Consider the following 22,795-nt stretch of genomic DNA (forward strand, 5'->3'; position numbering starts at 1 on the left):
AAGTTGACGCAACCGGTTATACTCGGCTTGCGAAATCTGAATAGTGGAGGGGGCAGAAGTAGTTGTCGGAGAGTCAACCTATGAAGCACGGATACTCCCCCGGAGGCCACGAATCCGTGTCTGACACGAATCAGACACGGATTCGTGCACGACACGTGCAAGACACGTGTCGGACACGGTCAATCCGTGTCCGACACGGGTCAACGGTCAAACCAAGGGGGGACACGATCAAGGACGGCTGGACACGGCTTAGATTCGCGGAACAAAAAAAAAACGCCAAAGACAACCCGAAACCCAAACCCAAAAGGCCAAAACTAAACCCTAATGTTCACTTACCTCAGTCCCGCCGCTCTCTCACTCGTCTTCATCCATCGATCTCTTCTATCGGATCCCGTGCTTGTCCTCGCCTTCCTCGCCCTCGCCGAGATTAGATCTCGTGCTCCACCCGTCGCTCGTCTTATTTCTCTCTCTTTGAATAGTCTCTTGACTAACTCGTTTTTCTAGGGTTACTAAATACTTTTACGGCTTAGTAGCCCATATTTTTAGGCTATTAATACTTTACTGTGATACTAATTCATTTTTAGGGTTATTAAATATTCTTACAGCTATTGCTCTAATTTAATAATGCAGATTTTGACTAGTACTCATCTTCCTAGGTACATCACTTATTTCTACGGCTATATTTTAAACTTCAATACTGTAGGCTCATATTCCGCAAGACAATAATGACTTTACCAGCTATCTTTTCTAACTTCACTAGTGCATGCCTCTGTCCAACTTGTTAGAAGACTACTTTTTAACCATCCTTAATAGTTAATACACTGGTGCCTTAATTTCTTATACCAACTTGTTAGAAGACTACTTTTTAACCATCCTTAATAGTTAATACACTGGTGCCTTAATTTCTTATAAAATATTCAGTTACTTTTTATTAGAGTTTAGAAGTGAGAAATGACAACTTATATATATGTTTGAATAATTGAATGCTTGACTGGTTTTTAATTAATAATATGATTGTTGAAATGTTAACTAACTTACAAAGAGAGATTTAAGGACTAATTGCTTGTTTCTTATTAATACATATCAGTCATAATTATTGAAAATGTGCTACTATTTGATTTCATGTGCGAGACTGTGACTGCGAGTATTGATTCTTGCTATTTGAGCTAGGTGTAGTGCTACTAGTTAACTTGAAAGTTGAAACTTGATTCGCCATTTGTTACCTAACCTGTAAAGAAGGAAAATTTAATTTAGTAATATAGTTATTAGTGATGCAATATACTAGTATGAAAGTTTGAATTTTATAAATTTTTCTATATATAATAATAATTTAAAAAAATTCCTTGCCGTATCCCCGTATCCTATTTTTTTAGGTTTTACCGTATCCCGTATCCGTGTCCATGTCGTATCTGTGTCCCGTATCCGTATCCGTGCATCATAGGAGTCAACAGAGGGAGGTGTAATATCAGCAGTTTGGGCCCATGCAGGGCGACCAAATTTCTCCTAATACTTCTCAGAGATATGATTAGTCCTTCCACAATGTCTGTACTGACGCAGAGTCTTATCTGAGTCAACCTGTCTCCCAAAGGTGCCACGTCCTCCCCTTGTGTCGCGGCCACGTCCTCGACCACAACCACGACTACGACTTCTGCCACGTCCAGAGAACATAGCAGATTGATCAAGTGATGGAGCGGACGGTGTGGAAGACACAATAGTCAATCTAGTAGTTACCTGCATAACTCTGGAGAATATAGTAGTTAAGGACGGGATAGTATCTCCCCCGAGTATTTGGCCCCGTATTTGAGACTGCAATTAAGACTCAGACCTGACAAGAACTTGGAGACGACAAGGTCCCTACGATATCCCAACAGTGTTGCGACATCCGTAACGACAGGCTGATGCATTTCTAATTCACCGATCAGACTTTTCAACGCACCAAAGTATTCGGGTACAGAGTGATCGCCCTGTTGAAGAGAAAAAATACGTTCATATAACTCGAATACACGGGATGCATTTTTCTCATTCCCGTACATAATTTTTAAATTATCCTACATCTCCTTAGCAGTGTTTAAGAACATGACACTGCTACTGATCTGGGCTTCCATGTTGTTAAGGAGCCAAGTCATCACACAACAGTCAGCAGAGATCCATGCGGGATACATATGATCTGTAGATGAAGGAGGTGGGACCAAAAGATAAGCCAAATTGTTTTTGAGCACCAATGAAGATGCGGAAGGCTTGTGCCCAAAGTAGATAGTCGGTACCATTTAACTTCACCGTGGTTCCCAATACAACTTTGGAGGCAGAGATCTTAGCAGTAGTAAGGGTAGTGGTAATAGCAGCAGAAGAAATGTCAGATCTTGTCACTGTTACAGAACATGATAGTACAAAAGCAGAAGGATCACAATCCCCTTGTATAAAACCCGAAGGTTTAAAAAGAAACCCAAAGATTAGAATAGAACCCGATGGTTAGAACCCGGGTTAGAACCCGGAGGTTAGAAGAGAAAACCCGAAGGTTAGTATGTAAGAACCCGAAGGGTTAGAATTCATAAACCCGAAGGTTAGAGATCTCATTCAAGAGATTTTTTTGTAGCTCTTACACCCCCATTAAGTAAAAGAACCAAACACTCCTCTCCTTACAATGTCCAGCAACCAGGCTTAACAAAGGTGCCTAACTCAAACAGAAAAGAAAAAGAAAAAAGAAAAAAATACAACCAGCAGCAAAACTTCACAGGAACGACGACGACGACAAGGGTGATCTCAGAGGAGGACGGCAACGACGATCTCAGAGAAGGACGACGGCGGCAACGAGTGAGATCTGGATCTGGACTTCATCCGGCGGAGGCGGCTTCGTCCGTGTCAGCGACTTCGTCCGTGTCAGAGGCTTCGTCGGGCTTTGTCAGAGTAGCGCGGCTTAGTCAGGCTCGTTGTGGAGAGATGCCTGAGATCTAGATCTGACGTCTTCGTCCCGGAGACGATTACGTCGGCGTCAGCGTGCTTCGGTCCGGGCTTCTCGTTAGGAGGTAGGGCGGCTTCGTCCGGCTTCGGCGGGCGTGCGGCTTCGTCGATGGTAGGTGCAGTAAACTTTTTTTTTGTGGAGAGGTGCCGGTTGAAGAAAGTTAGGGTTTCTTTGATACCATGTTGAAGTGAAAAAATCAGAGAGTTTCTATTCCATTCATCAACATGAGTTTATATAGGGTTACGTATGGGTAATAGGCTAATGAGTTAATAGCCCCTGACCCGATAACCCAAATATTAATTCTAACACCTGGTATGTGATGAGATTTTGACTAGCTATTTCTTCTTCCCCTTCTATTTCTTGCTCTATCTCACTAATTTAATTTTAATTTTTATTTGTTAGCTAGTAGATAAATTCAAATGAGAGGAGGTCAAATTGGAAGAGGGATATCTTAGGATGAAAAGCATGAAAATTTCTTTTATTCGGAGGCAAGAGGAAGACACATCCCTCTTGTTCTTTCTCGTTTTCAAAGGCAGAAAGCCACCAACTCACAAGTTGGCTGAGAGATTGACAACAACTAAAGAGAGTTTTGTAAAATTTACCAAAAACCCCCAAACATAAATTCTATTTGCAAATAATATTGTTATGAGATACACAAAACTAGTTATTTGCTTAGGGGCTAGTACACTCTCCTCTCCTATTAAAAAGTTTCTTCATTGAGACTTAAGACATCTCAACTCTTGAAGACTTCTAGATAGTTCTCGAAGTGATTCCTCTATATTACTTTCATATAACACTTTAGCACTTATTATTTGTAATTCACATTTCCCACTAGATTTCCTATATATCTAATAAGATAGTAATTCTCCGAAATATATTATTGGTATTTTTAGGAAAGAATGCAATAATTTAAAACTCTTTCTTATATGCAAACTGAATACACTGTAATAGATTCTTGAATCAGACTTTTGCAATCAAGATAAATAATGAGAAAGAAAATGAACTATGAAGCTTTTGCAAAATCAAAGATTACCATTTTGTCAAATTCACAATCAAAAGTCAACACTTCAAGTTCTCGATGAATTGTTCACGTAATTGTAATAATCACCTCATAGGTCACACTAAGGCTATGAATATTGAAGCCCAGTAGTATGAAAATGCGTAAAACGCATCATAGAATAGATAATTTCCAGGAATAGAATGCATCTAACCCTGCCATAAGTTGTTGGCAAGATAAGAATTGTCCAAAAGGGCCAAAATAGATTTCAGAAAACCAAATACATAAGGGCCAAATAAAGGTGTATTTACCATATAGCAGGCACAGACAAAACACTATGTAATAGACTTTCAGAATTTTTTAAAATTATCGAGAATCACTTGTCAAATCAGAAACATATCACTTATAAGAATTGTTAAACACTTTCGAATTAAGTGGACGAGCATAAAACTCATCATCTCAGTTAAAACAGTTTATGGAATTCACTATATCTATTTGTATTAGATACCAAGTCACGAAAAATCCTTGAATTCGTTAACTATTGAAACACATTCAAATACTTCTTTTCTTCAATAGCTTTCAAATAAAGCAATATTCACAATTATTTGAGATCACATGAGAACCAAAATAATGTATCATATTTTATATGAAATCAAATTTACTTTTAATATTTCATTGGTATCAAAATCATACTATTGGTTAGGTCACAACAGAAAAGCTCAAATTAATATGTATGATAAATGATAGAATAGTTATTTTTTCGAGCATAAGATCATTCAGATATATAATACTCATGCAATTTATACTATAAAATACTAGTGAGAAATGAACTCTCCTCTAGCGGATATGAATGTCTCAAAATTTGATCCCCTTTGATATTAACCAGATCCTATAGTATAAAATTATAAGGTTAATGTAGGCGTTAAAAATTACTTATAGGTTCCTGTACGCAGTTCAAGATGGAGAGAAGACGATGAACGTCATTATCCGAGTCAAAGAGGATTATCTGACGTCGACAAGCGCATGAAACGAATCGGCGAACCGTTGGTGACATAGCAACAAACTACTGGAACAACAAAGCAAGTGACCAGCGCGTTCACCGGTCAGCTCCAAGTGGCCCGCGCGCTCACCGGTCACCTCCAAGTTGCCTTCGCGTTCATCAGTCACCTCTAAGTGGCCCGCGCACTCGTCAGCCGCCTCTAAGTTAACGAAACACATTAAGAGAATTGGTGAAACGTACAAGTCAGCGAAACGATGAAATACGCGTAACGGCGGAACATGAACAAACCGGAAAAGCCCTTGACGGTCGAGTCACATCGAAAACGAATAGGCCAAAGCCAGTAGCTCGGCCAATGCCGAGCCACCATTTGGTGGCTTGCACAAGGCTGAGCCACCATTTGGCGGCTCGTGCCCGGAAGTGCCCAAAACACGTTTTTTGGCGGGTTTTCTCAGGATCTGTTCGTTTTAGAGCCTCATAACTGCTTTTATACTAACCCTAAACATGGTTAAGCGGTTGTTAACTTAGGATAAGGACAAATCATCAATTTCTATCCTAAAACGCTACAACCGAAACCTATAAATATAAACCTAAGGCCCTATACGCAGAGGATCTAAAATCAGAGGTGAGGTGCTGTCAAATTGAAGAGTGGAGCACAAATTTCAGAGAGGCTAGCAGATCTTGGCGAAGTTTTTCAGCATAAAGAATGAGAGTTCGAGAGATCTGAGGCATATCCCCCTTTCCTCCGGATTAAACTTGGTTTTGATCTCGAGAAGAGTCGTAATCTCGCTTGGTAGAGATTATCAATTCTGCGATTGTTTTCTTTGTGAAGCAAGAGCATTAATTTTTTATTCTATCAACCGGATCTAATACGCGGCGGTCCACGGACTAACATGTTCCTGGTACAGGTAAAGATCCCACGCAAGCAACGGGTAATAAGCGTCCTATGAGTGTGTTTGAAGAGAGTTGTGATTTTTGTTTTATTTTCGTTGTAACGAGAGATCTTATAAAGAGATACACTATCTTGAATCTGTAATTGATAAATAATTGTAATAGATTCAGCAATGAATAAACCAACTTTCGATACAAACACGCTGGCGACCATAGTGGGAGCCAACGGCCTCTCTGCTGAGGCTATCGTATCGCAATCAAGGATCAAGATCCCGGTTAAAGAAGAGGTCGAGTACGAGTTCGATCAGGCCAAGTTTGAGGAATACCTCTCCTCATCAAGATCTTTCTCGTGCCGCCAGTATAGGAAGATATTGACATCAAAGAAGGTTCGGGGTGACTCTTGCCTAATTGTTGCTGAAGCTTCCCCTTGAAATGCTCCTCCAGCATCCAAGGAAGCCGGAATTTCAGATCACAACGACTCCAAGTGGCCCGTGTGTTCATTAGCCACCTCTAAGTGGCCCGCACACTCGTCAGTCGCCTCCAAGTTAACGAAATACATGAAGTGAATCGGTGAAGCATACAAGTCAGCGAAACGACGAAATACGCGTAACAATGGAACATGAACAAACCGAAAAAGCCCCTGGCGGCCGAGTCGCGTCGAAAACGACTCGGCCAAGGCCAGTGGCTCGGCCAAGGTCGAGCCGGCTCGCGCCTGAAAGTGCCCAAAACGCGTTTTTTGGTGGGTTTTCTCAGGATTTTGTTCGTTTCAGAGCCTCCTAACTACTTTTATACTAATCCTAAACATGGTTAAGCGGTTTTTAACTGATGATAAGATCAAATCATTAATTTCTATCCTAAAACGCTACAACCGAAGCCTATAAATATAAGCCTAGGGTCCTATACGCAGAGGATCTAAAATCGGAGGCAATGTGCTGTCAAATTGAAGAGTGGAGTACGAATTTCAGAGAGACTAGTAGATCTTGGCGAAGTTCTTCAGCATAAAGAAGGAGAGTTCGAGGGATCTAAGGCATATCCCCATTTCCTTCAAATCAAACTTGGTTTTGATATCGAGAAGAGTTGTAATCTCGCTTGGTCGAGATTATCAATTGTGCGATTGTTTTCTTTGTGAAGCAAGAGCATTAATTTTTTATTCTGTCAACCGGATCTAATACGCGGCGGTCCACGGACTAACATGTTCCCGACATAGGCAAAGATCCTACGCAAGCAACGGGCAATAAACGTCCTCTGCGTGTGTTTGAAGAGAGTTGTGATTTTCGTTTTATTTTCGTTGTAACGAGAGATCTTATAAAGAGACACTATCTTGAATCTGTAATTGATAAATAATTGTAATGGATTCAGCAATGAATAAACCAACTTTCAACGCAAACATTTAATAACTTAATAAATATAAGATTCTACTATTTACTCCATAATCTAGGTCCAAATAGGGTTAATTAATATTTAAGACCCATAAAAAGGGTTCACCTAGCATATTGCTAATTTTAGAAATTTTATCATAATTTTTATAGCACTTTACAAAAAATTTTAACACAATTAACAAATTGTGGCAATGAAAGGGGGCTACAGATAATATTCCAAGTCTAACATTGTCTTACATTGCTGAGTTGGATCTGGTTGTAAGTAGTGTAAGTAACATGAGTCTATAAAAAAAATTTCTCCACCTATTTATGATCCTAACTTCCAAGTCATGTTCATAATTCAATGAACTTTAGGTTGTTAAACGACTATCCAATTCAAAAAATCAACATCTTTCTATTTTATATTGGGTTCTTCCACTATTTTAAAAAGCCTTCGTTCAGTCTACCTAGGCGTGCGTCTAAACCTAGACAGTACCTAGACTATCTAACTAGCACCTGGGTAGTACCTAGGCTGCCCACCTAAGTTTTGTGAGTGTTTAGGGGAGCATTATCTGCTTACGTGTACTGTAACATTTAAGCTTTGATTGTGATTTTTTATGTTGCAGCCTCTACGTGCTCCAACCTTCTTTAAACTTCTTTAACCTCCAAATATGAACACCTCACTACCTCTTTCGACGTTCAGCAAAACCTTATCGACCACCACTTAAATGAAGGAAGAAATCCGCCAAGACACTAGTCCGACGCCTAACCTTTCTATAACATTGATATCTACTATCAATTATTATAATTAAAATATTAAAAAAGGAAACCTCATATGCTCTAGGTATCAGGTCCAATGCCTAGGCCTCCTAACGCTCTCTATAACCTTGTTAGTTATTATTTAGCTATTTAGTATTTAAGTATGCATGACTTATTATGGATCTAAGATTGATATCTTTTTTATAAATTTATATGAATTTAATACATGTTTTTATCAATTACTATAATTAAATAATTTAAAAAGCTAAACGCCTAGGCACCAGCTAGGTGTACGCTTAGGCTCTAGGTACTAGGTGCTGGCTCAAACGCTTAGTTTGCCTAGCGCTTTCTGTAACATTGGGTTCTTAATAAAACTCTTGTGATCCAAGGGCCTTAAGGAAAAATTTTCCTCTATTTAACATCTCTTTTTTCTTTATCTGTACCGACTCCTCTTCTTCTTTCTTTTTCTTTTACATTCATTTCTTTCCTTTTTTTTTTCCATTATCTCCCAGAAACCGGACATTTGCCCCTTTCGCGCATATCAGAGGTGATCTTATGGTGGTGGTAACCCACCGCCGGCAAGGGGCATCCGGCGGCGAGATCCTTGCCAAGATTTTTTCCCTTTAATCACAGACATTTAATAATACCAAAATCAATTCACAAACCATGTAAAGATCCTATATAACTTTTCCTAACAACTGAGATTTCAAACTAAGCCAAATATTGAGAGAGAAGTTATACCTTGATATGCATGAGATTTTGACTATATACTTCTTCTTCCCCTTCTCTTTCTTGCTATATCTCACTAATTTAATTTTAATTTTTTTTCTCAGCCTGTAGAGAAATTCAAATGAGATAAGGAGGTAAAATTGGAAGAGAGATATCTTGAGATTAAAGTATGAAAATGTCTTTTAGAAGACAAGAAGGAGACACGACCCTCTTGCTCACACTCGTTTCCAACGGGAGAAAGCCACCAACTCCCAAGTTGGCTAAGAGATTGACAAAAAAAAAGAATTTTATAAAATTTACCGAAATCCCACAAACACAAATTCTATTTGCAAATAATATTGTTATGAGATGCACAAAACTAGTTATTTGCTTAAGGCTACTATAGTTCAGCTACTATTTTAATATAGTCCGGACCCACCATTTTATCCCCTGTTTGTTTTGTTATCTGGTTTGGACTACTTTCAAAGAGGGACTAAGTAATCCCTAACAAGCGGAATAATCCCTAGCAACGGGACTATGTTGAACTTACCAGACCCCTACATTTAAAATCTGGTATTATTTAACAAGAGGGACTACATTTTTGAGACAAAATTATCCTTACATTCTCGTTTAGTTTCATCAAGCTTCTTGTTTCCGGTATATCTTTTTCCTGCGGCTTTCTTCTCGGCGAGCAGAAAAAATGGATTAATGCATTCTTTGTTCTGAAAAAAAATTTGCTTTACTCGCAAGCATCAAAAAATGAACAAGTGATTAAACTTTAGGAATACTTAAATACAATAAAGTTTGCTTGATTAACTTGAACTAGGCATGACAACCTACATTGCTGATGCTAATATCCCCATCGTGCTTAATCTTCATGATGAAATTGCATACGTTGACATGTTGTTTTATGTGAATTTTGGAGATGAGCAACAGAGAACTTGGCAATTCCAAAAGAAGCATCTCAATAGCAGTTTGTCGAAAGGGTTATAATGTTGGACATGGAAAGTCTTACCAAATTAGTGAATTTTTCACCTCTCAATTCATGTAGACGTTCAACATTTTAATAAGTGTCAGCACAAATTTATGCAACGAATAGAAAAATGTAACTTATAATAAGGACTACCCTCAAACACCCATCAAATCAAATGATGGTAGCTAAAAAATGTCTCTCCGCCATTTCTCAATTTAGGTGGCGAAAAGCTCATCACCATTTTAATACTATCTTTTTATCCTTCACTTGATGTATGAATTTTTTTTAATATTCATGTACTATTTAATATTTTATTGAGAGAATCCCATGTTTAGCTGGAATTTTCTAGTTTTCAATGGTTGTGTTTTGCTAAATGTAGAAGTTTGTTTATTGCCTTTGACAGGCATAGAGAAGTATGTCTATTTTCTAGTTTTGATCATATGTCTATAGTTTAATTTTATTTTTTATTTTTTATTTTTATTTTTTTATTTTTATTTTTTTATTTTTATTTTTACTTAAAGACACATTAAAACAATATTAGCTGAGTGGAGGACAAAATTGTTAAGTTGGTTATAAACTTATAATATTAGTCCCAATGGTCTACTTTTTTTGAAAGTAACAATAGTCTTGAATATTTTAAGTTAGTCTGAATGTTAGTCAATATAGAAACAAACATTAGACTAGATTAAAATAGTCCTAGGATTATAAAATCAGGATTATAGTTTGAAGGTTAGAATACCCCTAATCCATGAATAAAAAGCAAACATGCCTTAATTGCTTCTCACTAAGTCCTTTTAGGCCTACCTCTAGATCTCTTTACCCCATTAACTATAGTATTATCACTTTTCCTAGCCAAGTTGAGATCGTTTACATAAATATATAATATATGTATTAATTGTTGAGCGGAACTTACCATCTTGATGTGATAATCTGTATGTCTCTTGAGTTCCCTTGCGCTATGTTGGACTATCTAAAAGTCCAACATTAGCATGTATAATAATTAATATGAAATCCTGCACAAAATGTTGAACATCAACATGCTTGATGACTAAATATGGATCTTGAGGAACCTGTTGAATGTTTCTATATCAATTTCCAAAAATTTGTTTGCCTCTGGTTGAGTTTCTGAGCTTATTATTGTCATAGGCTTGCTGATACTCCAGATCCTTGATTGTGTAAATGAATTCAAGTGGCACTAGGATCACATCCCAATTTGTACACGTGCATATTGCTCTTGATTTTCAGGATGATTAAATCTGTTGGAAAAGTAGAGATCAGGTAGCTTAGTCACTAATCCCACATAATACGACTCTAGAATAGACAGAAAACTAAAGAGTCTGCAAAAATAAATATGTTTACTTGGCCCCTCTGAGCCTATTTTTTTTGTGTTAGGTTTTTTTTTTTTGGTTGGGACAGGGGGGGGGGGGTGGGGCTTGGCTAGGGGGAAGGGGGTGTTGTACACAAGCCCCATGAAACAGGGGGGGTGGGGTGGGGCTTGGCTAGGGGGAAGGGGGTGTTGTACACAAGCCCCATGAAAATGTCTCTCAACTTATTAAAAGTGACCCTTTTCAAAAGGGAAAATTTCATCATTTCCCCATTAATGGGTAATGTCGCGAGAAAACTTCAAAGTTAAGAGGGTTTATGTGAGACACCCCAAAGTGCATGGTTTTTCCTTTGTTTTTTCTTTTCTGGGAAATTTTAAGTAGGTTATCTGGGGTTAAAAATAAACACCAAAAGGCTGAAGAACCTGTATAATGTTATGAGTGACATGAGGAAATAATGATAGTCAACTGATTGAAACAGCAAATAATAAAGTTATAAGATAAAAAGTATATATCCTGGATTAAAATACACCAAATTTAAATTACAGAAATGTAGTGCACACTCAATTAAACCACCAGTAAGTAGTGTAAAATATTTTTAAAGCCAAAAAAATTCTCCAAAAGTTGCAAGAAAGGGACAGCAATGATCAGGCTGAAACTTTTGAAAATCGCAAGTCTTAGAAATTAAAAAAAAATTCAATAGACTCATGCAGTTAGGCGTGAGGTAGCAAATTGGAATGCATGCAAGTGATTCCTGAGCTTTTAGTTGCTATTTATAGAAACTTATATAAGATGGAAGAAGCCGAGAACGGATTTCGTAAATTTTTTAGCGATAGGCGGTTCTCAAAGCCATGTTCTTATAATGCTCCAACATGACCAGATAAAGCTGGGGAAAAGACCACACAGCTGATACCATGTCAAATGTATGTAGCAGAAACCATAGAAATAACTGAAACAAGGAAAAAAAAAATTATCTTGTATTTTTGTCATTGTGATACATGTAACAATGTCCAGTGTTGATGTAAATTTGGATGCTCAAGTTAGAGCCTTTTATACAAATTGATGTTGCAAGTAAATGGTGCATAAATACGCTTGATGCAAAACTTACGTCTGTAGTATTTCCTAGTGTCTAAAAAAAGAAAATTTGGATATGCTAAAAGGAAATGTCCATGCAGAATATGATCTACCAAGCAAAGTCTTTATTCAATAGTTTGATTATCTATTTGTGAATCTTTTTACGAGGACTTTCTCCTCTTCCTCCGTTTACTTTGGAACAAAGATATCCTATGTGTTCTCGATAAAGACTTATTTATAGAGATTCATTTGCAAGTCTGTAAAGATTCATTTGAGACCTGTATCCATTCTAAATTTGTGTTTCCTGTAAGCTACCTTATGCAATCTTCCTCTATCTGGGTTGGGAATCCCCTTGGGACATTAATATGACATGATCTTCATATTTCATAAGGCTTCCTTTTTCAGGTAAAAAAAATTTGTTTTTTCCATTCTTCTTGCAATTTTTGGCTTAATATGAAAATATGTTTGCAGGTTATTTTCCCAAGCTTTGGTGAAAGATACATCTCTACAGTTCTTTTCCATTCCATACACGAGGAAGTCCAGAAAATGAGGACGAGGTGATGACTTGAAAATTTCTAAAGGGAATTTTGTAGCTCATGAGGGCAGTATATGATGTTACATGGTTCATCAGCTGAACCCTCGTCTTGAACTTAAGGAAATGCATATTACGTTCTCACAATTTTAGCACCTTGGACCAAAAGGGTTACCCAGTACCCTAAGTTCTGACACAAGCTAGCTTTATTGAGTAGATAGGCAAGTTGGTGGGTGCAGGAGCAACGAAGATCAGATTTGTTCGGCCTAATGGGTGTGAAATGTGTAGATTTTGTTTCATTAGTGAAGCTCTTTTCATTGCATCTAAATATCGCTTATGTCCAAATTTTGATTCATCTTGAGGAGATGTTTCATAATTTTAGCAGGAAAATAGTGACTGTTGTATATATTTACATTATTCTGAATGTGACCTGGTATTTTTGGTGAAATAGAGGACGAAACTGACATCCTCATTGAAGTAAGGGCTTTTAGCAGGAGCAATGTGACCTGGTATTTACATTAGTAGGCCTTATAACATGACTTTTTGTTCTAACAAGTTGTCAAAATTGTAGTTATATATAATTATTAAAGTAAGGGCTTTTCGCATTATATACCTTAGCTCTGTTATGAAATACTCCTAGAGTGTTCTTTTTTTTCTTTTAATTTTTTAACATAAATAATTATGTAAGGAGTAAAATGCCCCCCCTTAATGTTAACTAACCTAAACAGTTATTTGCACTTGAATACCCCAAAGTGTACTACATTTTTAACTTTGATGTCCAACTTTTTTTTGTGTGGATAAAAGTACCCCCAACGTTTAACAAAATTAAACTTTGATACCCCAAACTTCTAAAAAATGTTTTATTTCAATATTAGTCCCTCACATCCTTCATATTTTGAGATTAGTCCCCTCCATTGACATTGATATTAGGTCCCTCAACTTGTAAATTATTTTAGCAATTAGTGCCTCTTCTAAGAATCCATCTCATTAGTTAACTATAGTCAGCTTAGTGCTTAATCATGAATGATTAATTAGCAAAATGCCCCATTAAAGTATCATTGAGGAAGATAAATGTTTAACTTACTTTGGATTTGAGTTTTATTATAACTGGTTAAGGTGAAGATGTATAGAAAGTGTAAGTTAGAATGGTTTCGATTTGTCTCAGAAGGGCGCAAAACTTCAGTTTCGCAGCCCCAAGTAGTTAAAGTTGAGGAACAATCTTCCCAAATTCAAATGGGTGCTGACTAGTGGGATGAGTTTCTGAAGATTTATATAATTTGTGGATGTAATATCATTTTCAATGATGTGGGGGGACTAATATGAAAACATGAAAAAGACCGGAAGAGCTGATATCAAAAGTAACCCCTCCGACTAGTGAAGGTGGAGGAATACTCACCCAAATTCAAACAGGTGCTAAGTTGGGTGACAAGTTTCAGAAGATTTGTATGACTTGTGGATGCAATATCAATTTCCAATGATTTGATGGACTACTTTGAAACCATGAAAGACTGGAAGGGCTAATATCAAAATAGCACTCCGCGTTCGGGGACCTGTCATTGACGAAGCTAAGGGAATATATGTGAGAACAGAAATAGGGGAATAGATTAAGAGAGAAGAGAGAGAGAGAGAGAGAGAGAGAGAGGAGAAGATATGCACGTGATTTAATACCATGATTAAGTATTTTTGACAGTTTGTGCTTATTTTTTTCTTTAAACTCTTATATCCCAATTATTTTTTATGTTTGTTTAAATGAGATACACCCAATTTAAATTTTCATGTTGATATTTGAATTGACAAAAAACAAATATAATTTAAAAATAATTTAAATTTTCATATTATTTTTGACCGATATGAAACTAAGCTTTATTTGAGAAAGTATAGCATTGCAAAGTAAAAAATATTAAAATAGTGTTATACAAGGAAGGTGAATGTTTAAAACCAATATGGCAAAATGATTGATTTAAAGTATGTTAAAACGATGCAAAAGAGAATATGAAGTTTATTCCTAATCATTGATAGACTTCATAAAAAAATATAAATTAAAGATTAATTCTAACTCTAATATACTTTTATATGATAAAAACATCCACATAAGAATATAAAAGTACTGAAAATTTTTTATGAAACTCCCTTCTAAAGATTCCTAATTTCACTCAAAATAATTAAACTATTCTATAAAATATTCAGAAAATATTGTTTTTTATTTCTTCTATTTTATTTTTTATTGAGTTAAGATCAATCCTTCTTCAGGTTTATCATTTATCATTTCTCGGGTAATTCTAGAGTATTATCTTCATCATCTACATCAATTATGACATCAGGCCAATTTTGTATTTTTTATGCTATTATCTTTCTTGGGCTCGTTAATTTTTTATCATCTCATTTAACTTTACAAAGAAGTCAAATGTACTTATGATGTTCAACACAAACTGCTCAAAATATAGACTTTGATTTTTTTTCTATTTCAATGAGAATAAATATTAATTTCATATATATAAAATTCTTTGTGTTCCTAATTTATTACTTAAATAAATTAGAAGCTATCTCTTTATTTTCCTCTAAAATGAATTCTTCTGATGTGCATCCAATAAGAATTTCTGTTATTTCAATAATATTATCTTTGCTCTATCCCTGTCATTTTCCATAAAGATCTAAACTAAATACCTGTATTATTCATTATCAATTTCTCTTAGATTATAATATTAATATTTAATTTGAAGAACACTGTATGAAATTTATGAATACTTACTAATTTTTCTTATGTCTTCCATGGAGATTTTTTTCTTTGATTAGGATAAAGTTATTAAATTATTTTTTAATGTAACTCATTCAGTGCTTCATTAATAGATATGTCTTATGTTAATGCCAATTCAAGTGATTCATTGACGTTTTCTGAATTTTAGATTTATTTCTATCACTTTCCCATTTGCAAAGGAAATAACTCAATTCTTTTAAAGTTATCAGTAAATATTCTAAAAGTTTCTCCATATGTAATTCCTTGTATTCTTTTACCCTATATATATTATTAACGTCAAAGATTAAAGTTTTTAAATTAAAATCAATTAATGCTAAGGTATAATATTATAGTGTTTTATCATTTCTATGGATTTAAAACATCTATCAATTAATGTTACGAATGTATTTTGACTACCCCAACTTATTACTAAAATTATATAAAATTAATTTAATTTATATAGTGCCGATAATTTTTAATCTATAATATTTTTAAAAATTGTATCCATTAACCGGATGTTTTTAATCAAATGTTCCGCATACTGGATTTTAGCATAATGAAATAATACGTATACTGGATTTTGCCTTGTTTTTGCATCACTCTCTTTGCGTTATTATCAAAACTAATTGTTACTATTGAAACAATCCATTTTGAATGTTATTCACATAATGTCTAAGTAATTACATCGCTCTTATTCACACTTATCTCGAAACAAAGTACAACCTAGATGATCAATTAATAAAACTTTCAGAAAACTTAGTACAAAGCCTCAAAAGATTCGAATTACGTTTCTGGCTTTTCTACTGATTCTATTTATATCTTGTATGTGTATAATTTCTTGCAACTTCCACATTGTAGCGTAAATATAGCTCTTTAGATTGTAGAGTTAATGTAGTTGGAACATAGTTTGGAGGAACAAGGGGATATTGGTAGCATTCTCATAACCAATATTATACACTTGTGATAATTGGTAGAGGCTATGTTGGGTAGGCTGCTCTTAGTGTTCATAACCAAGTGTTAATAATACCTATAGTTTGGTTGCATAAAAATGTATATACCTTGTACTTGACAGGCTCCCATAGAGGTTATATGGACATGATAAACATAGGCAGCTCCTAATTTTAGTTCCTAACCCCTTCATGCCTGTTTTCAGTCTAAACTGGATTTGTTAGACACTTTTACTTGTCAATTTCAAGGAAATTAGAGAAGTTTTAGTGGATTGTGAAAGGGTCAATCTGAATGGTTTCGGTCCTACACTTTTACTAGTCATGCTTCATTCTTACGCTGCTATGCTATCCTTGTATACATGCATTCTGAATCTTTAGTTTATATGTGATTTTCCCCCTACATAATCTATGGCGCCTTTATGAAATTAACTTGGCTTTTAGACATTGAATGGAGTGGCGCCTTTATGCTTACCAATGCCGGCGCCTTTATGAAATTAACTTGGCTTTTAGACATTGAATGGAGTGGCGCCTTTATGCTTACCAATGCCAGATATGCATTATGTTCTTATTTACAATTAACAGTACCTCTTGGAATGCATGACAACCTGCCGGTGTCAATTTTCTGTTTTGCAAGAAAGGGTAATTATCTGCTCCTCCTTAATATCATTAAGGCTCTATACGCTACTCTCAGAGAGGAACCTGCTATTGAAATCAGCAAATAATACATAAGCATGTTGACCTCGCGGTCGCAATTTGTACCTGTTTCTGAAACTGGCAATGAAGTTCTATGATATCATCATCTCTGCCTGAAGTTCATATAGTTCTGCTAAATCTTACCTATTTCAATGAAGAAAGGATAATTTGGCTCTGATAAATTCTGAGTGGTTGCTGAAAATACTTCATTATATATATATATATATATATATAATAATGTGGTTGTAAATTTTGTCAAAGTGTATGGAATCATGTTAGGATGTATACAGTGTTGTTTGACTCACTGCAACCGCAATGCAAGTGTCAGGTGCATGCACTTCTTCTTGCAGCTGTTTTGTTCAGTTTTAAGATCTTGTGACTTGTAGCAAATGCAGGTGTTTGCTTTGGATTACAATTTTCCTGCAGTTGCAACTTGACTTTTTAAACTTATGCATCAATATCAGGAAGGGAAAAAAAAGCTTAAATTACCTTTCTCGTCTATTTTTTTATATTGAACTAAATTTCCTTTTGACATGTATTGGGCTTACTGGTTTCTTTTATGAAACAGATGGTCCACACCAAAGTTCTAGACCATCAGGCGGTTCTGGTACTCAAATTGAATTGGGACGGCCTGATCATCAGATTGAATTGGTTATGCAGGCTTGATCATCATAGATTATGCAGCGGCCTGATCATCAATATCGCCGCTCATAAATACTTCATTATTGTCTAGGGTTTCTATGCTTTTATGCAGGCTTCCTATGCTTCCCGCGCTGTTCTTCTGTTTGATTTGATATCGACTAAAAGCGTCAAAGTTAAATGGATGCGGGCTATCTAAAGAGCTTGCAATGCCTTAAAGCTTTGTTGTAAACTTGAAGCTTGAAGGATGACGAGAACTCGGACAAGGTTCTGTACGCGGAAGCAGGCGAAAGTGTACATAGTCAATTTCCTTTTCAGCATCTCGCAATGCCTCTTGGTTCAGTCTTCTTCAGGCGCCTGCAAGATTACAGTATTCTGGGTTTGCATGAGGAGCTTATATTACAGCAGCAAACTGCGTTTAGATGAGAACGATTGATGTCATCCCTAATGAAGAGTGATGGACTATGATAATGACAATCAAGTTCCTAACTATTTTGTTGGAAACTTGTGTATATTCTCTTTATTTACTTGTGTTAAATTCTTTGTTGCTAGTTCTTAGTTTAGATTATTATGTGTCTAAAGAGTTGCATCGATGTATTTTTGTTTGTCGATATTTGCAATTCGTTGAAGTACATTTAAATATTGAATATATCTTTGAAATAACTCCATGTTGTAAGTAGTGATAGTTTTTGTCTAAAGGGCTTGCAAGAAGTGTTCTTTTGTGCATGTATAAAATTTTTTATTAGTTATATGTGTTAGGATATGTCTTGTATTTGATAAACAGGTCATTTGGGTTATATGGGTCGAGTTGGGTAACCCGTTTAATAAACGGGTCGGATCACATTGACCCATTTATTAAACGGGTCGGGTCGGGTCACACTTATACGGGTCGGGTTAAATTTTATATGGGTCGGGTCGGGTCGACCCGTTTGCCACCCCTAGACTCTGCACGCGGTAGGGGAAGTGGTTGGAGGAGCCAGCTGGCTTGGTAGTTTCGCCTTTATGTTGCTGACATGCATATATATTTCACATTCCCTCACAGACCTCCGAACGTGCTCCCTCATTCCCGCCCACCAAAAGTTGCGTTTTGCGTTTCAATTCGCTTGGGTAAATGTTGCTTTTATATATAGATATATATATATATATATTATATATATATATTATTATATAATATATATATATGAAATATATAGATTAATGGGATATGCCTTGTCATAGGAGGGGATTTTCCTGCTCATTGGACGCCTCTAAAATCATCACATATTGAGCGACATTATGGATGATCGGCGGCTCGTTGAATACTTGATCTACATATTCTAAAACCCCAACACACCAAGTTGGGGTAATCCGCGTCGTCGTTTGACCCATTCATCCACTCGTTATCTAATTTTAACGGTTTTGATGGAATAATACTTTCACTACATGCATCGATGGAGATTCAAAACGATGACGGGATTCACACCAAACTTGTGTGTTTATGGTTTTAGAATATGTAGAATGCAGAGTTCAACGGAGCGGATGCATTCCTCAATGTCGCTCTATCATGTGATTTTAGAGGCGTCAATGAGTAATCCCCTCCTTGACAAGCATACCATTAATCTACTATATATATTATACTATATATATAATATATATATACTATAATATATATATATATAGATAATATATAGTACTTATAATACTGATTGTTTGAGGGAAACACCCAATCGTTGTTGAAAACCGTTCGACGAATCATCTCTCTCGGGTCGTTCCAACGTATCTTTCAAATTCTGCGCATTGAGCGCATCCAAGACTTCGCATCGCCAAAGTCCAAAATTGTTAGTGCCATTGAACTTCTCCACGTCAATCTTCATCGAGTAGATACTCAAACTTTGGACAGTCTTCACACCTAAAGAACCACCCTCAACTCCCTCTTTCTCGGCCATAATCCTCAACACACCAACAACCAATGCGGAAACAAACGAAGAATAGATCCAAAACTGAAAAAAGAAAGAAGCTTTACCAAAAAGATCCTACCTTTCTCACCAACTGAAACCCTAGACGAGCTTCCCAAATCGATTTACTCCTCCAAATAGCCTAAGCGTAGCCCGAGCTCTGATATCAATTGCTAGGGGAAAACACACCCCAATCGTTGTTGAAAACCGTGTCGAGGAATCAAACCAAACGCCGATCAAATAGGGTCAAAACCAACCAATATCAATGCACAAACAAAACACTAATTGTAACGTGGTTCGGCAATTGCCTACGTCCACGGGGCAAGAAGGGGATGAGGTTTTCACTAATAGAGAAGAAGAGTACAACTTAAGATTACAAATCACTCGAAGGAACAGACTAATCTCACCAACAAAGCTCTTAATCTCTCCAAATAAACCCTAACAAATAGCTCAGAAAATACCTCTTTTCTGTGCTCCAAATATCCCAAACTCTTTCCTTAGAAACCCTAGAAACGTATATTGGTATTTAAACAAACACCAAAACCCAATAAGAACAGGAAACCAAACATGGGCCTGACCCGCTACGCGGTCGACAGCCACGGTCGACCGCGACAAACGACAGAGCCCAAAAATACATTACAGGGTCTGGCGGTCAACCGCGGCGGTCGACCGTGCCAAATCCAGAATCATACATGAGCCTGTGCACGTTCGCGGTCGACCGACCTTGCCCCGCGGTCGACCGCGTAACTCCAAAATAGATCCCTGTGTCCCAAAAACCTGTTCTTCTTCGAAATTCTTCGCGGTTTCTTTAATTCTCCACCTCGGTGAAGTTTCTATCAAAACTGAGCCGACACCGACCAAACCAAATGCCTCACTTGTTGCATCCAGTACGCCATGGCAACAGACTCGTGAAAACGGATTCCATCCACACAAGTCGAGACCCAAACGGGAGTGCGAACACTCACCCAAACGTCGATATCTACTCACCAAATCGGCTGCATCATTAAGACTGCCTACGTATCCTCTTGCCCAAGGAATCAAGCCTTCACGTAGTTCACCAAACGGCCTCCAAAGGCTCTAAAACAAATAGAAAAGTCTGCAACTCTTCCCTAATATCACCAACAAATCTGCAACTGATAGTGGTCCCAAACTGATACAAATCAAACACCTCCATTTGAGGTAAACCAATGGCCGTATCCAAATCATGTCCACCAGCTGCAACCGAATCTAAAAAACAATCAATCATCTGCATCTGATGCGGTATAAACATGTACCAAAAATATTGCAAGTGCACAACCGTGTCAAGTTATAGTATAAAGATATCGATCCACGAGGAAGGTGTTTTGTAGGAGAAAATATAAAATCGGTTCTTATGTTGTGTGCATGACAAATAGGAGTGATGAGTGAATGTGATTGTGGAGAGATAATGAGAGTGAACGTGATAGTGTGTAAATCAATGTTTTTGAGAGTGGATGTGAGTAAAAAATAAATGTGATCAACAAGGCAAGAAGGAAGAATGAAAAAAAATCGAGAAACAAATAAAAAATCACGAATGAAAAATAAAATTCAAGAATAAAAGAAAATGTAAGAAATTAAAGATGGTGGATTCAATTATAGATATGGGTAATCTAAAATTGAACCCACTTTTTAGAAAATGGTGATTCCCTAGAGGATTCTAGCCTAAAGGCGAATCAAACAAAATAAAAATAAACAAAAAAAAAACTAAACCCAAGAGGGTTCTAACCTCAAGGTGAATAGTACAAGAAATTAAAATCTAACTACAAAATAAATTACAAAATCTAAGCTACAAAATAAATTGCAAGAATTAAATGCAAGAAAATAAATCTACTCTATAAGCATGAAATAAATTTAATCTATAAGCATGAAATAAATCTAAGGTAAGAGGGTTCTAGCCTCTTGGCTATTTAACAAGAAAATAAAATCTAACTATAAGCATAGAAATAAATCTAAACTAATAAGCAATAAAAAAAATAAAAGAGAAAAAGAAAAGAAATGCAAACCTCTAAATAATTCTTCATCTCCATCTTCATCATCCAACAAAGAGAAGAAATATTTAAAGTAGTGAAAAAATTATTATTATTAATTGTAACAAAAGTTACAAATTTGAAAGGCCTTCTCAATTAAGAGTAGCCCTCCTCTCCAAAAGGAGTTACAAAAATTTTCACACCTCTAACCCCTCACTCTCTACCCCTATTTATAGTAAACATCAGTGAATGAGAGCCATTGGATCAAACTTGAGCCCCAAGACAAGCAAAATCAGCCATTGACGCGCGCTACAGTAATATGGCATCGATGCTGGTATCGATGCCAGCATCGATGCCCACATCGATGCCGATATCGATACCCACTATATCCAAATTCTTATTTCACGGATAGCTTCGTCTCGTCAAAATAGGCGATTTTTATATATTATATGTTAAATTCCGCCTTCCGGATTAGGAGATATCGTCGTTTCTTGGTGGCCAACCATTTTGAATATGATTTCTTTTCATATTGGATTTTTAATTTTCTCCGGCTTCCACAGGCTACTCGGCTTGATTCTGAGCTTTTGGATAATTTGGAAATTGATTTTCCAATGGGTTTCTTTTGGGCTTTGGCATTTTTTTTCATTTGGGCTTCAACACTTCATTGAATATTAAAAGAAATTGTTTGCTTCCATGGGCTTCATTTCTTCAATAAATCAAGGGCTTTTTTGTTGAGAGATGAGAGTTTTGAGATTTATTCTTCATTAAACTGCAATTAAAGATAAAAACAATTATTAATGGTATATTTATTCATATAAAATAGATAATAAGGGTATAAAACTGTAATAAAATATGATTATCAAATACCCCCATACCTAAACTTTTGCTAGTCCTCTAGCAAAGAAAGAAAACTGAAAGAAAACCTAACTCACTTTTGCAGAAATCGCGGTTGTATTTAGTGCATATAACAAGCCTTTAAACCCCTAGGTTACTTTAGTGGACGAGTTGTAGTCTCGTGAGGGTTTGTAGTGAATATACCCACAAAATTCGGTCATCTTGCCAAATTAAAGAAGTTAATAAATAACTAAATTTACTTGATAATTGAAGCTAGTTATTACTCAAGAAAATATTTTTATATATAACTCTAAGGTATATTTCCTAGAAAATCTTCTCATTATAGCAATACAAAACCAAGCCAAACTTAGAAATTTAATTTAAAAGTTTTGAAAAGAACATGCTAACTCTTTGTTTAAAATAATATTCAAGTTGCTTGATCTAACATATTTTCCAAGA

General features: G+C 36.2%; 1 protein-coding gene across 1 annotated transcript in view; it reads left to right on the forward strand.

Moving 5' to 3' along the window:
• LOC109830677 (putative inactive cysteine synthase 2) overlaps positions 1-13,101 on the forward strand; it is a 34,771-nt gene extending 21,670 nt beyond the window's left edge. Inside the window, exon 10 of the mRNA XM_020398021.1 lies at positions 12,510-13,101. Coding sequence (XP_020253610.1) covers positions 12,510-12,599 — 90 coding nt within the window. The 3' untranslated portion in view covers positions 12,600-13,101. The remainder of the gene's footprint in view (positions 1-12,509) is intronic.

Source organism: Asparagus officinalis, chromosome 2 (assembly GCF_001876935.1).
Source record: "Asparagus officinalis chromosome 2, Aspof.V1, whole genome shotgun sequence".
Classification (NCBI taxonomy): Eukaryota; Viridiplantae; Streptophyta; class Magnoliopsida; order Asparagales; family Asparagaceae; genus Asparagus; species Asparagus officinalis.